The sequence below is a fragment of the Zalophus californianus genome, chromosome 3 (assembly GCF_009762305.2).
Source record: "Zalophus californianus isolate mZalCal1 chromosome 3, mZalCal1.pri.v2, whole genome shotgun sequence".
Lineage (NCBI taxonomy): Eukaryota > Metazoa > Chordata > Mammalia > Carnivora > Otariidae > Zalophus > Zalophus californianus.
The window spans coordinates 45,198,063-45,214,406 of record NC_045597.1 but is presented as its reverse complement, the minus strand read 5'-3'; the positions used below and the strand labels follow the sequence as shown (position 1 = coordinate 45,214,406).

Sequence of the window (16,344 nt, the reverse complement as noted above, 5' to 3'; positions counted from 1 at the left end):
AAAACAATGGGACAGCTGCTGTTATCAAATCTAGGGAGGCCTCACAATGGAAACAAGGCAATTTCTGAGGCAAAGAAATTTCAAAATGAAATCTTAACAAGAAAAATGGGCATAATTACAACCGGATGATTATTAAGTGTTATAACACTGACCACAAAGTTACATCTTAAAAATTCAGGTGAGTGACTATAAGAAGCTGGGGGGTGGGGGGGGATTGTGATTTCTATAAACTGACTAACAAATCTTTTTTTAAAAAGATTTTTAAAAGATTTTATTTATTTGAGAGAGAGCATGAGCAGAGGAAGGGGAAGAGGGAGAGAGGGAGAAGCAGACTCCCCTCTGAGCAGGGAGCCCGATGTGGGGCTCCATCCCAGGACCCCAGGATCATGACCTGAGCTGAAGGCAGATGCTTAACCCACTGAGCCACCCAGGTGCCCCAAGAATATGTTTTGCCAGGGAGTTTCCCCATTTATGTCTTAAAGTTGCTCTCTCACGTGTATAATAGAGATGGAGGGAATAGGTTTTTTTTATTTCTAATTCGTAGAATTTAAACTGCAGTATATACCACAAGCCTTAGAAAACCATGCCCCCCCAATTCAGACTAAAATATAAGCCACAAAAATATCCACATTCAAGAAAATGCACGTGCATGCACACACACACACCCCCACACACATCCAAATCAAAAATTACAGGGCAATAGCAATCAAAGACAATTAAGTATTTTTAATTATTGATGACGTTTGAACTCTATAATAACTAAATCACCAAAAAGTTTTCTTGCATCATTTGATTACTACTTTTTGTTACTAATGTCTACATTGGTTTGTCACTGCAAATGAGCCCAAAGGATGATTGCATACTACAAAGTTAACAGGTGAAAAACAGAGAAAAAGAGCACAATCCCAACTCTTACATTCAGTCCTAGTATTATGCATAAAATGTAGTTCATTTTACATTTCTTCTAGAAATATTAACCAGGCTGGATATAATTAGCATCTAAGCTAAGCCAACAACACACTAGGCCTGGCCCAAAAAGACCTATGAAACACTGCAGCTGCCCTGAGGGAGTTAACACTCCAACAAGCTCTAGAGAAAAAAATAGCCTGGGTCACTTATTTTCTCTTTCTGGTGATTCAAAAAATAATATCCCAAAAGTAACTGTCCTGCGAGGGCTACCCATACTGAAATACACAGGTTCCTCATCTTAATGCTTTTCTTTGCACTTGTCATCCAGAGGAATCTGGAAAGATAAAGCCTTGAATGGGATCAGATAGAGAGCAGCCCAATACTGCACCAAATCTGCACCGTGACATATCACGACACAGTGAAATTCCAACATGTAGCATTCTGTGTCACACATTAGGTGTTGAACACACCAAGTTCTGTAGTCAAGCTGCAAGCTCAAGCAACTACAGCCTAAACTGCCCTTGGCAATCTTCCAGCGATGCCAAAATTCAGCTCTAACAACAATAACCCAAGTATATTTGCAAAGTACTTCTTTTTTTTTTTAAAGATTTTATTTATTTATTTGACAGAGAGAGACACAGCGAGAGAGGAAACAAGCAGGGGGAGCAGGAGAGGGAGAAGCAGGCTTCCCGCGGAGCAGGAAGCCCGACATGGGGCTCGATCCCAGGACCCTAGGATCGCGACCCGAGCCGAAGGCAGACGCTTAACGACTGAGCCACCCAGGCACCCCTGCAAAGTACTTCTAAAAGTCCATAGTTTCATGTTGATAATCGCACCGTTCAAGGACACCAATAAAACAGGTCAACAAGGATTATGGGGAAGTCTTCAATTGACAGCCGTAGTCATGAGAAGGCACCCAATAATCCTAATAGCCCAGTGCAAATTATTCAGGACTGCAGACCTTGCAATGGTCTGAAGATAATCCTCCCCTATTTCTTTTCAAGATCTCACTGACCTTTAACACTGTGTAAGTTTAAGATGCACAAAGTGTTGATTTCATACATTTATATATTGCAATGATTACCACCATCGCGTTAGTTATACCTCTATCATATCACATAATTATCATTTATTTTCTGTAGTGAGAACCTTTGAGATCTGGTCTCTTGGCGATTTTGGAGTAGATGATACAGTATTGTTGACTCTAATCACTATGCTGTGCATTAGAGATCTCGAGCTTATGTTTTAGTTGGAAGTTTGTAACCTTTAACATCTCCCCAGTTCCCCCATCCCTCCCACCTCCCTGGTCCCTGTTAACCACCATTCTTCTCTGTTTGTACAAGTTTGGCTTTTTTAGATTCCACATGATAAGTGATATCATACAATATCTGTCTTTCTCTGTCTGGCTTATCTCACTAAGCACAATGTACTCCAGGTCCATTCGTGTTCTCGCAAAGGGCAGGATTTCCTTCTTTCTCATGGCTGAAAAATATTCCATTGTGTGTGTATAGATACTACATCTTTTTTTTGTCCATTTGTCTGTTGACAGACATTTAGATTGTTTCCATATCTAGGCTATTGTGAATAATGCTGCAATAGACATGGGAGTGCCATGTCTCTTTGAGATCTTGATTTCATCTCCTTTGGATATATATCCTGTGGGACTGCTGAATTATATGGTAGTCTTATTTACAATTTTTTGAGGAACCGCCACACTGTTTTCCACAGTGGCTGCACCAATTCACATTCCCACCAACCGTGCACGAGGGTTCCCTTTACATCGTCACCATCACTTGTTATCTCTTGTCTTCTTGAGGACAGCCCTTTTAACAGGTGTGACTGGTTCTGTCATTGCTGATGTTGTTTGGCTCATAAAACTATCATCGATGGTGGCATCAGAGGCTATGAAAGTGCATCATCTTGGCCAGAATAAGACGTGCATGTTCTCCAGCAGAAATGAATCATCGCATCACCAGTAGGCAGCCTGACTCACAGGAGAAGACGCTGAGGGCCACAGGCAGTCCCTTTAAAAATGAATGTAGGTCAAAGTTTGTCATTGGCCATTAGCTACATAGGGGTATTTAAATTAATTCAAATTAAGCCAAATTAAAAATTCAGCAATTTGGGAACATTCCCCTCAGGGAGCTAGTGACTATCAAACTAGACACAGCAGGACAGAATATCTCAACACAGAAAGTCCTCCTGGAAAATGCTGCTCTAGGTAGTAGTAAGAGCTACAGAAATGGACAAGCTCAGGCTGAAAGGAGGTATCAACTGGAAGAAGATGGTCGGAGACAGTACTTGGGAACACCAAGCTAAAAGGGTGAGAGGGGAGATGAGCAAAGATCAGAAGAGAAGAACACGTCATGGCAAAGGTTTCAAGAAGTGAGAGATCAGTGCTAATCCTGTGAAGTTAAGGAAGATGAAGTTTTGCAAAACAGCCACCAGGTTGGCAATTGTTGATCTGCCAAAGCAATTTCAGTGGAAAGAACAGAAGCAAAGGCAAGGTTGAGGAACTAATGGAAGGTAGCTGAATCCCTCCTCGATGAGAACACTCTACCCTTTGCCAGTGCCATCCTAAGAGCAGCAACAAGCTAAGAGCTGTTTAATACTTACGAGTCAACCCCCATTCTAACACACTGAATCATCATATCCAATGGATACTACTGTTCCCATCTCACAGATGAAGAAACGCACAAACAAAAAACAGTCATTTTCCAAGGTCACACAGCTATCGAATACAGGGCCAGTATTTAAATCCAGGTTAATTTCAGAGCCTGAGTCCTTCAAGATGACACAAAATGGACTCCTTGGTAACACTTCCCACTTGTTGGTTCACACCTCTCTTCATACCAGACTGAATGGGAGCCCCTTGAAGACAAGGACCAAATTGTGTCTACCTGTGCTATACTCGGTATAAAGAGCATGCAAATATTTACTGAATAAATGAAAAGAACTGACTATAAGGGAAGGAAGCAGAGCATAGTATTCAGAGGGGGAGAAGGGTCAAGAGAAAGTAGGAGAGGGAGGCTGTTTGGTTTCGCTTCTGCTTTTTCTTTTATAATGGGAGGCACTGGAGCATTCTTGAAGAATGCAACCTATAAAGAGTGAAACATACCTAATGGAATGGGACTGGGTCAAGAACAGAAGTAAAGGGATTAACCTTGAACAGGAAAACAGACATTTCTTCTGTGGATATTGGAGGGGAAAGGAGGAAGAGTTGCAAATAGAGTAGATTACAGGTGCAGACAGCAGGAAATTGAGCAAGTTCAAGCAAAACGGCCTTTATTTTCTCTCTGAAGAAGGTGTCAAGGGGAGCGCGAAGAATCAGAATAACCATCTCTAAGATCTTTTAAGCAAAAGCGGTGGAATGTTCCCGTGTGGGGACAATATCTGGTATTTCACACATACACACAGAATACCATTAAAGGACACAAAAGAAACTAATAGAAGTCACCGCGGCCGCTGAATGGGAGGTCTGGGGCGCAAGGAAGTCTCGGAAAGCTCGCTCTGTACTCTTACACTGCTGGCCTTTTTAAGAGGTGCATACATTACTTTTTCAATTTAAAAAACTATTTACGACAAAAAGGAATCAGGCCCATAGGGAAGGTAAAGAGAGTGATGATAACGGTTTAGCATAAACGTTAAGAGAAATGAAAAAGAAGGTAACCAGAGAGCTAGTTCAAAGCCAGGGCTCTGGAGTTAGACCCAGCTGTGCTGGTTTCCTCGCCCCCTATCCCCAGCTGCTGCAGCTCAGGAAAGGCCCCAAACCCCTCTCCCCGCCTCGGTTCCATCACGTCCAACACAAGGGTGGTGAGAGTGCCTACTTCAAAGCAGTGAATTAGGATTAAGTGATTAAAATAGCGCCCAGCCCACTGGGAAAGCTGAATAATTGTGATGATGATTATTTAGCAGCTTTGAGGACCCAGCTAGTCAGGGGGCCCATAGATCCCCGAATATAAGGGAATCAGTTCACATAGCTGAGAGGGTTTCCACCACGAGGCAGCTGTTCAAGACCCAGAGGGCCTGTTGGGTTGCTCCAGGCTTGGAGATCTGAGGCAAATGGACAAGGAAACCAGAGATTCTATTTATTTACAGTCTACCTTGTGTCAGGCTTGAGGAGGTGAGGAATGGGTGGCATTCTAGTTCAAAAGTGCCAGGGTTACTTTAGTGGAGTGTGGGTATAGTGTGGAGCAAAAGTTGGCAGGAAACTGACAGGGAAAGAGAGGTAAGGTCAAGGGGCTGGAGATCTAGATAAAACAGAGAGGAGGGGAGTATGTCCAGGAACCAAACCTCTTGGTGTGTTCCCCACTTGAATTAAGGTCGGGTTCCTGGACACAATGCAGATTGTCTAGCAGGAACGCAAGGAGAAAGGAAGGTGGGAAGCTGAAAAGAATGGTCAAAATGCTGCCAATAACTGAGATCCTGTCACATCTCCTTCAAAATGACCAGCCCTAGAGAATTCAACACTACAGATGAGATTCCCCCCTACTCTGGTATCTGAGAATCAAAAGAGTAAAACTCATAATAGCTGTCACATATTAACTGCTAGGCATTGTGCCCAAGCTACTGAAACATCCATTACCTCAACTCATCCTCCCAACAAGCTGTAAGTGGACATGCGGTGGTTATCTATTCCATTTTACAGATAGGAAAACTGAGGTACTGAAGTTCATAAATTTGTCCAAGGATACACAGCCATATTTGAATCCACTGAATCCATCCTAAGCCCTCTTCACCTCTCAAGCCACATTGCTGGCCCCTGGAGGAGCCTGAATGGGCAGGCTCAGTTCTCCAATGACCCAGATATGTTTCTGGTGGCCTTTACATGTCCTTCCCCACCATCACTGAAATCTTTTATAAAAGTAAATATTTAGGGTATATCAATAACATTTAAATTTAAATTAATTATGAATAGATTAATGAACCAGGTGGTGTAAGGTTACAAGAGTAATTTTGCATAGATTTTCAATTAGCCAAGCATTCACAGACCTATAGCAGTAAGCTCAAGCCTATGCCAAGCACTGCAGAGAAAGTGACTTCCAAAAGCTCAAAAACACATACATAAAGTGAAAACAGGTTCAAAATACAAAATAACATATCAATAACAGCAAAATAATAACTTCAGAAGAGAGGCTGAATGAAGTTTGAGCATGGTTTTAATTGGAGACCATCACCTTTTATAAAGAAATGAAACTGTCACATTGAATTTCTGATTGCAGATTATGTGCATTCTGGTTTTCGTGTTCATTTCTCAGACTGTCAGATTTTTCATTAGGAATGAATTGTAATTGTCCTTATGAATTGCATTCTACCCAAGGATTTGATCAACACAACAGTTTATCACTATAGTATACTCCATAATTAATGTCACCAATTTGTAAATCCTAGTTAAAAACTGAATGTTACAAAGTTTCATTTTCTGATGCCCAAATAACCCACCTCAGGAAAATGCAGCAATTACAGGATAAACTCCCACATCCTGGGAAGATACTTTATAATAAAATAAGCCAAATAAATGCACTATTATGGATCTTACAATTAGACTAATCCATGTATCTCACTGAGAGTTTCAAGAAATTCTACCTCATAACTCCAAAAGAAGCATGTGCTTTTCTTTTTTAACTTCCAGAATAACCTAGAATTAATGATAATTTCCTTGGAGAGCTGAACAGGTATTTTAGCCATCTTTAACCCATGAAGGTCCCTCATAAAATAAATAAAAAGCCCTGTAAGCCCCTACCTCAAGGAAATGAAGAGCAAAGATTATAAGGAAATACTGATAGGAAAGGAGAACAGACATTTCAATAGGATTTATAGTTTCATTTCTGACACTTACTAGTGAGTACATGGTGTTCTATACTTCTTTGGTATGACAAAATATATATGTATTTTTTTAAATTGCAAAGGAAATGTCTACCCTTAATAGACTATTAAGAAGTAAACTGTTTTTCCAGTTTGGCTATTGTGGACATTGCTGCTATAAACATCGGGGTGCACGTACCCCTTCAGATCCCTACATTTGTATCTTTGGGGTATACACCCAGTAGTGCAATTGCTGGATTGTATGGTAGCTCTATTTTCAACTTTTTGAGGAACCTCCATACTGTTTGCCAGAGTGGTTGCACCAGCTTGCAGTTCCATCGACAGATGAATGGATAAAGAAGATGTGGTATATATATATATATACACACACATACACAATGGAATATTATGCAGCCATCAAAAGGAATGAGATTTTGCCATTTGCAACGACATGGATGGAACTGGAGGGTATTATGTTGAGCAAAATAAGTCAATCAGAGAAAAACATGTATCATATGATCTCACTGATATGAGGAATTCTTAACCTCAGGAAACAAACTGAGGGTTGCTGGAGGGGGGGGGCGGGGTGGGAGGGATGGGGTGGCTGCGTGATAAGACATTGGGGAGGGTATGTGCTATGGTGAGTGCTGTGAATTGTGCAAGACTGTTGAATCACAGATCTGTACCCCTGAAACAAATAATGCAATATCCGTTAAGAAAAAAAAAAGAAGAAGAAGATAGAAGGAGGGGAAGAATGAAGGGGTGGAAATTGGAGGGGGAGACAAACCATGAGAGACTATGGACTCTGAGAAACAAACTGAGGGTTCTAGAGGGGAGGGGGGTGGGGGAATGGGTTAGCCTGGTGATGGGTATTGGGGAGGGCACGTTCTTTAATACCCTGGGTGTTATGCACAAACAATGCACAACCTTTGCCAGGTTCCAGTACTCGACTAACTTCTCAAGTCATCCCTTGGATTCCTCAAACCGAGTCTGCCAATCCCCTCACGGACTCTGCAGGTCCGTAAGTCTTTTTAAATTTTGTATTTTTCCAAGATTATCTTAAACATTTGAAGTAAAATAAGCATCATCTGGACAATCTGAATGACCACTCTAAACCATGGTCCTTCTGTCAGAAGTGTGGCTTCTGGTGGCCACACTTGCATGCCTGTGTGTGTGTGTGTGTGTGTGTGTGTGCGCGTACACATCAAACAGGGCACTCGAAGAAGGTCAAACAACATCAATCACGATACACAGGTTTTCACAATCTCCTCTACTTAGGAAGAATTCCATTCCAAACAGTTGTCCCTAATTCCAAAATGACACTATTCAAGGAACCATGTACTCAAAGCTATGGCAAGGTAAATTTCAAGAAAAAAAAATGAATATAGATGCTGGTGATCTTGGCTCTGATTCTTTCTGCTCCTTTTCAACAACTTCATACAACTGAGTAGAAAGTATCTACATATGGCTAAATTATTATTTTATCATAACCAGGTTTATAAGAGTTCACTACTTCACCCAGAGCCTCAAGTTAAGATCTTGTGAAAAAGACAGTAATGGTAGATGTCAGGTCTCTACCAATAGTGTGGGGCTGAGTCTTTGGCTTTGTCACTGGCCTTTGCTTCCTCAGCCTCTGAGATTCCATTTCCATCCAAGAGTCAAGCTGACAGAAAGGAAAAGAGCAAACCATACACATATCTCCCCACTATTAAATCCAACAACGATGGCTTAATTTGGCAAAACATCATCATCAATCGCATTAAATTAATGTTGTTCATTTGAATTTTATTGGTTTTATAGTTTTGTTTTGGGTTTTATGTGAAAATCTGTTTGAGTTTTATAGTTGTAAAAGAGCCATAAGCATAAGGAGTTACAGTTTTAGTTTATATCTATACATATATAAGTAACATTATTTTTACTATCATTCAAGTCCACATTGGAGCATCACAAGAATTTTTTCCCTAAGTTTGAGGTTGTTGCCTTCGTAGGTTTCTCTTCTAAGTTTCATCTGTATGCAAGTGTCATAGTTTCATGATCCCCATTTTATGTAGGAAAACATAACCCCTAGAAAGCTTGAGAACCTTGCTCTGACCATGCAGCCATCACAACCAGAAGCCTGCATCAACCCAAATGTTACCCGGCACCCCAGGGGGAGAACTGGAGCACAGCAGGACTCTGCCCTGCCACACACCATGAGGAAAAAGCCTGACCCTGTGAAGAGTTTCCAGCATAGGGAAGTAATTCAACTACCCAATGTAATATCCCCAATGCCCTAAAATCTAGAAAACATTGTACTACTACTATTACTACTAATGATGATAGCAACGACAATCCTATGAACGGCAAATATTTACATCGTGGTTACAACGAGCCAGGTGCTATTCCAGGCCCATCACACAGTAACTTCTAATCTTCCCAACAATCCCATTTTACACATGAGGAAACAGAGGCACCGAGAGAAGGAAGTTGCCCAAGCGAATGCGTAACACGGGTAGGATTCGAGCCCTGTGGTCCACATCACTGCCCATACATGCTCCTCACAACGCCTCTTCTATATAAACTGTAAGAAAGGATGGCAGTGGGTCTTTTTGAAGAATACAATCTATGGCAAGCATTTCCAAACAGTTTTCATTAATTAGCTAGTAACTGAAACATTCCAGCACCAAAACTTAACTTACTGAAACTCTTAAATCCTCCCCTAAGTTAATAATGATTATTTGATTTGCTATTTGAGAAAATTACTCCCAACGGTAAGGTATTTCAATGCCACCCTACTGCTATGGAAAGAAAAGTTACCTTTGCAGATCCTGTTCAAAGAAAGCTCATGCTTTGATCCTTAATATCCCATGAAGTAAAAGGTTATGCTTCATCTATATTTTATAGATCTAAAAGTCAAATTAGTTTCTGGGAGAAACAAGCAGAGTGTGATGGTAAGCATATTCTGTAGCATTCATTTCATTCCTGGTTTGGAGGATACTATGTGCTGAGTTAAAGACAATTACATTAGTATAATACGTAGCAGTTTTTTCTTGTATTATTCTGCAAGCATAAACAAGTTATACACATGTTAATTTACATTCCATATAAAAAGCCAATTTTAAATCCAATTTATAAGGCAATAAATATATAAAGATTCTAGGACACAGCAATAAAGTTATGCCATAAAGTAGAGTTAATTCACGACAACAATAATAAAAGCATGACAAATTTTAGAATTCTACCAAATGCACAAAGGTGTTTCAGGTAACATCTGTTCAGAAGCAATTGCTACAAGACAGACTAGATGAGATGCAAGGTTTCAGTGTAATAAATGTATGTCAGTTTGCTTGCTTCATAATTAAAGACGTGAGTCTTTGAAAAAAGCAATTAAGCCTTGCTCTAAATCTGAGACAATTATCCCTACTCCCACCCCTTTTTACCCCCCACCAAACACACACAAAAAAGATCCAGAGTAATCCAGAAGTAATAAATGCCATATATCATCTGTTTTCAGCAGCTAAACATACTCCCAAAAGCCACTTGATATATTTTGTTTCTTTTGATAAATCATGTATTAACAAACAAACAAAAACTTCTCGTTAGGAAGGATAAACGGGGGAAAAATATCTGGGGCAATTCAGTCAATTTACTTAGAAGACTAGCCTGAGTAAAATAAATGATCTTACTTTATCAAAGTTTCAATGTTGGATGGATTAGGTAGATTTTGACATGAATGACACTCAAGTCCCTAAAGCCTTCAAATAAGAACACTGTCTACAATTCTTGACAATTTAACTCTAGGACAACTGAAAGCATCACTTTAGCTGAGGACTCAATGAATAAACTCAAAAAGAGCACATAGAAATCACCTCCACCTTTTCTCAGCTTTCTAGCAACTACAAAAATGATGCAGCAGAACAAGATGAAATCAACTTCTAGTTGCTATTCCAGAGGACCAAACTGTTATCTTATATCCACCCCCCAATCAAACAGTCCAAAATAAAATGATACCACAAGGAAGAGATTTAGATGAATCTGATGGTTCGCCTAAAACACGCATATATAAACTGTTAAACAACACCTTTCAGTGTGGTCACCCTCAGAACCATACCTGCTGTGTTCATTTCCTATGGCTGCTGAAACAAATTACCGAATTTGATGGCTTAGAACAAAAATGTATTCTCTCAGTTCTGGAGGCCTGAAGTCAGAAATGAGTTTCACTGGGCTCAAATCAAGGTGTTAGCAGTAGCACTCTCCCTCTGGAAGCTCTAGAAGACCAGTTCCTTCCCTCTTCCAGTTTCTGATGACTGCCACCATTCTTTGGCTTGGGGCTACATCACCAATCTCTGCCTTAGAGTCACATCACCTTCTCCTTTTCTGTAGTCAAATCTCCCTCAGCCTCCCTCTTACAAGGACACCTAGTGTTCATTGAGGGCTCAGCCTGGTAATACAGGATAATCTCCCCATTTTAAAAGACTTAAAGTCCTTTTTAGCAATAGAGGGTAACACTCACAGGTGTCAGGGATTAAGACATGAATATCTTTGTAGGGGAGGGAGTCATTATTCCGCCTGCCACACCTGCCTCCAAATATACAGGGGGGGCAGGCACTGATCTTCTCATCAAGCCTACTCTGATTTCAACTCCCCCCAAGTTCCCAGTACATCAGACAAGATTCTCCAACCTCATACCTCTTCCCACCTCACAAGCTGCCTATGATCAGGAAATCACTAATTCTATATTCATTAAAGGTGTTAGTATTTTTAATGGCCCTTGAATGAGAAAAGTAGTAAAGATTAAAACTCCCAATAATATGGGAGAGTAATATAGGACAGTGACTAAAAATGTGGGAAATAGCTTGTCTGGGTTCAAATCCCATCCTCACCAACACGCAGCTGTGTGAACTAAGGCAGTTCAGCCTCTGCACTTTGCTTTTCCCATCCAGCAAACAAGACTAATAATACCACACACCTCCTTGGGTTGTTGTAAAGGTTAAAGGAGAGGGAGGGGGAGAGGGAGGGAGGGGAGGGGGAGAGGGAGGGAGGGAGGGGGAGAGGGAGGGAGGGAGGGAGGGAGGGAGGGAGAGAGAGAGAGAGAGAGAGAGAGAGAGAGAGAGAGTATGTGTGTACAGAACTTGGTTCATTCTTTAAGGTTAACTAGTATTATTAATGATGCCCAAAATGGTAGACACACAGATATTACTGGACAGGGTGAAAAATCACAACCAAAATTGAAGGTACTATAATGATATAATTAAACAATAATTAACAATCCGTTCGATGGAAACCATAAGATTAGATGCAAGATTTACACTAAATTCCGTGAGAAGTTTTAAAGGATATTCTTAATTAAAAAGAAAAGCTGCTCTGCCAACTAGGATCACCAAATGCACAGGCCTCCTATCAAAAAAACTGGCCCACAGCCTAGAGATGGGAACTTCTCCAGAAGCCACACATCCTGCTCTCAATCTGGACGTGGGGGCCACCACTGCTTGTACTGTGTGTTTCTAAGAGCAGTAAAAGGTAGGAACGAAGTGCCCAGCATCACTAAAAGGCATTTCATGACAAACAGGGCAACTTTGTTTTGTTCTAGAAGGGAAATCGGACTCAGGCTCAGGTACTAAGAGTGTGACCTGGGGCAGGACAAAGTTTAATGATCCTCCTGAACTCTATCTACCTTCGCAAAGCCTTCGTTGTCCCCCCTCCCCAGCCTCCAATGGTTGCATCGTGTCCCCCAGTATCTATCCCCAGCACCTCAATACTCACTGCTTACCGTATTTTCTAATGAAGTCAAGTCGGTTAGGCCACAAACAGCCCAAAAGTCAGTGATTTCCTGCGCAGCCAAATTAGCATACATTTACAATAGACTAATTTCTACTATTTACACAGATCTACGGGGAGAAATTCTGTACTACAAACTTTTATATACAAGCCAAAGTAACTTGAGACTCAGGACTATACAGTAGAAAACAAGGGTGTGTCTGCTTTATCAAGGCTCAAAGTAAACCAGGATTTCAGCGGGCACCAGAGCCCGTGCCTTCCTAATCTACGAATGGAGCAAGGGGCCAATTTCCCACCCAGTTCTACCCCAGCTTGCAGCTTTGTGGAGGGTGCAAAACACCAAACACCTAAATCATCCCCATTCCTGTGACATCACCAACCTACCTTACTCGTTCCAGTCAAAAGCAGCTGCCCCTGGCAAGTACGTGACCTAATGACTAGATGACCCGAAGAGATGCAGGCTCACACGGCTCCATTCGAAATCAAGAGAAAGCCAAGAACCGACTTGACATCTGGCAGTAGAGCAAACCCTACTACAGAACAATCATGTGTAGAGGCATTGCTGAGATCTCATGAGGAAGGGACAGTCTCCATCCTCAAAACAAGAGTTACTAGGGTGATACCGAGAGCAGTGTGGAACTAGACTGTCTGGGAAGAGCTGCTTAGAAGGCAGCCTTAAGATCGGCACACCAAGCCTCAGGCCAGGGACAGAGTTAGGGCTAAGCATGGAACCCTGGGCTCGCTAAGAGTCCTACTTCAGTTAGAGGTGGTGCCAAATCAGTGGAATTCCCAGAAAAGCACTCCGGAAAAAAGCATCCCCACTAAGGCCTCCTGGAAGATAAGATAAAGCAATGAGCTCACAGAGATCTACAAGCACAGGAGGAGAGAGTAAGCCACCATGAGTGCAAGTCAATGTAGACAACCAAAAATTGTACACACCAGAACTACCAAATAAAGAATAAAAAGAGTCACATAGGCAATGCCTAAAAAAATAAAAGAGTAAGAAACAAAGAACTATCAGGAATGACCAGGCAGATCTGAAGAAGAAACAAATGGAACCTACAGAAATAAAAAATACAGTTGACCCTTGAACAACACAAGGGTTAGGGGCACCAATTGATCCCCATGCAGTCAAAATTCATGTCTAACTTTTGACTCCCCAAAAACTTACTACCAATAGCCTGTTGACTGGAAGCCTTAAGGATAACATAACCAATTAACATATATTTTGCATGTTATATGTATTATATACTGTTTTCTTATAACAAAGCTAGAGAAAAGAAAATGTTAAGAAAATCATAAGAAAAAATAAATTTACAGTACTGTACTGTAAGAAATCCATGCGTAAGCAGACCTGCGTAGTTCAAACCCATGTTGTTCAAGAGTCAACTGTAATTGCTAAACTTAAATATTCCAAACAAGTTAAATAGCAGATTAAAATCGCTGATAAGAGAATTAGTGAAATGGAAAATATAGCTAAAGAAACTACCATGTAAGCAAGAATCTAAATTAGTTTCAGGGATTATCAATAGTCCAAATTACCTCTAAATTAATTATGAAGCCATGATTCAAATCAGATTCCTATCTAAAAACAAACACTGTGGGGGCTCCTGGGGGGCACAGTCAATTAAGGGACCTTCTGCTCAGGTCATGATCCCAGGGTGGTGAGATCAAGCACCGTGGCAAGATCTGCAATCAGCACAGAGTCTGGTTGGGACCCTCTCCCTCTCAGTTGGCCTGTCCCCACCCACATGCAAGCTCTCAAATAAGTAAATAAATCTTAAAATAAATAAAAAATAAAAGCAAACACTGTTTTAGATATGTTTATAACTTTAAAGCTTCACAGTATTGCTTTTAGAGTCATTTCATCTTTACAATAACCCTTTTAACGTACTTAAGAAATGAAAAACTGACTAGAATCCTAATCACCTGATACATCCTTCAACGAAACTAAACCTAAATACTAGCTTAGGTTCTGTTTTCATGACCTCTTTGCTGGAAGTCACAGAAATCACATCCCATGCATTCTGGAGCATAGGAGTGAGAAACAAAATGGAATAACATTACTAAGAGAGAGTAGACTCTAAAAGAAAAGTCATTGCCTCGGGATTCTTTTCCTTGGCTAGAATTCTGCATTGCCAGTTTAACTCAATCCTATTTATTCCTCAGCTCTGTTAAAATAACAATAACAACATAGTTGATCTCCTCCTGCAAAACTTCACCTGGCCTATGGCCATCTTGATACTTAATTTAGCAAAATTATCCATATTGTCCCTCATTTTCAGTATTCTGATACATATCATAGCTCTGCTCCCAGTTTTATTCAACCACCATTTTTAACTGTTATACTTAGCAACTCACTCCTCCTCTACAAATCTCTATTCCCTTAATATGTGTATCGTAACTTAAATTCCTAATGAGTGTTTATTTGTTCACAGAAGGCACATGCAGTACTGTATAATTTTACCTATAACTTAAAAAGTTTTCCTTACTCCTAAATAAAATGGACGGATCCAATATGAAATTTTCAATTGTTAGATTCACCCGAGAGCTATCAACCTTCAGTAATTTGTTAACACACACATACGTAAAACAATCAACATTGCATTACATCAATAGGCATTCTTTCACTAGTTAACACCAACAAAAAGATTCACAAGCCGCTGATCATGACATCTCCCTTGGGTGCCAAAGTGAATAAGAGAAGCAACCAGAAGAGCGAGTTTCAAATACTTAGACTTCTTTCCAATCTAAGCAAAACATTCCTTAGCAGTGACTACATAGCCCGCCAAATTTTAAAACGAGTTGTTTCTACTTGGAAAATTACATCTACCTTAAAAAGTTCTTCGTGGCTTAAAATACTAAGCAGAAAAAGAAATCTTATCACCTATAAGTTCACTTTGCCATGTCTCATACCCTTAAGACGCTAGAAGGGTGGGGAGAAGTTCGACTTAAAAAATGCAATGTGCACCTAGGTGACGTCAATACAGACACATTTGAACCGCTTTTCATGTCAGCCAGAACAAATGTGGGGCAACACAGTGATCAGTTTGTCCGAGGATCCAAACAGAATTGGGCCCTGTCGTCGTCTATTAGAAGACTGGCAGCCCTAGAAACCTAGAACAAAATTTACCGCCCCCCCAACCCATCCTCACCCAGACCCCTTGGATCCACCGGTGGCTGTCAGCCAAGCCAAAGTTTAATGAAATTGAAGGATCCCGGGACCTGAGCCGCAACCCTTCCGCAAGGCAGGAGCCGCCCACCACAGCTCCAGGAGAAACTTACAAACTTGGGGCGTTTCTCTCCAGGCTCCTCCGCGGCGCTGGGCGGAGGGTGCTGGGGGCCCTTCCTGCGCAGCATCTTGCTTTCCCCGCAGCTGCGAAGCGAGGCGGAGGCGGGGTAGGGGGCCCCGGCGGCGGAGCCCTGCTTCGGGTGGTGCAGCCGCGGCCGGTGCCGATCCATCTTTCCCCGCAGCTCTGGGGGACGGAAAGAAGGCGGCCGCAATACGAGCCACAAGACGCGAGTTCGGAAATCCGTGGCGGACTGGCCTTCCTGGTTCCGCCGCCCGCCGCGCCGGCCCAACTTAGCCCAACCGCTGCTGCCAGGGTCACAGCCAACACATCCGAAAACTCCCGCCACTGCGGACCGCTCCGGACCCGCCAATCCCGCGCGGCTTTGTCAATGACACTCCCGGGACCCGCCTTTTCCGGGCAGATCGAAACATGATTGGCTCTGCGACCCGTCCATTTCGCCATTCAACCCTTCTGGCGGTCCCGGCCGCTCACCTTCAGGGCACTGGTGGGATCAGATCGGAAAAGCGTGAGAACCTACTAGAAGTCACTTGTGCGGGTTTATTTGGAATTTGGAGAACCG

The 16,344-nt window shown here is 41.7% G+C and overlaps 1 protein-coding gene across 3 annotated transcripts in view; it reads right to left on the bottom strand.

Annotated features, from left to right (window-relative positions):
• The window catches only part of DIAPH3 (diaphanous related formin 3), a 484,666-nt gene extending 468,576 nt beyond the window's left edge, over window positions 1-16,090 (bottom strand). For all 3 annotated transcript variants that reach the window (XM_027591357.2, XM_027591359.2, XM_027591358.2), the window contains exon 1: window positions 15,757-16,090. In XM_027591357.2, the coding sequence (XP_027447158.1) occupies window positions 15,757-15,933 (177 nt within the window). In that variant the 5' untranslated portion in view covers window positions 15,934-16,090. The remainder of the gene's footprint in view (window positions 1-15,756) is intronic.
• Window positions 16,091-16,344: the final 254 nt, after the last annotated feature.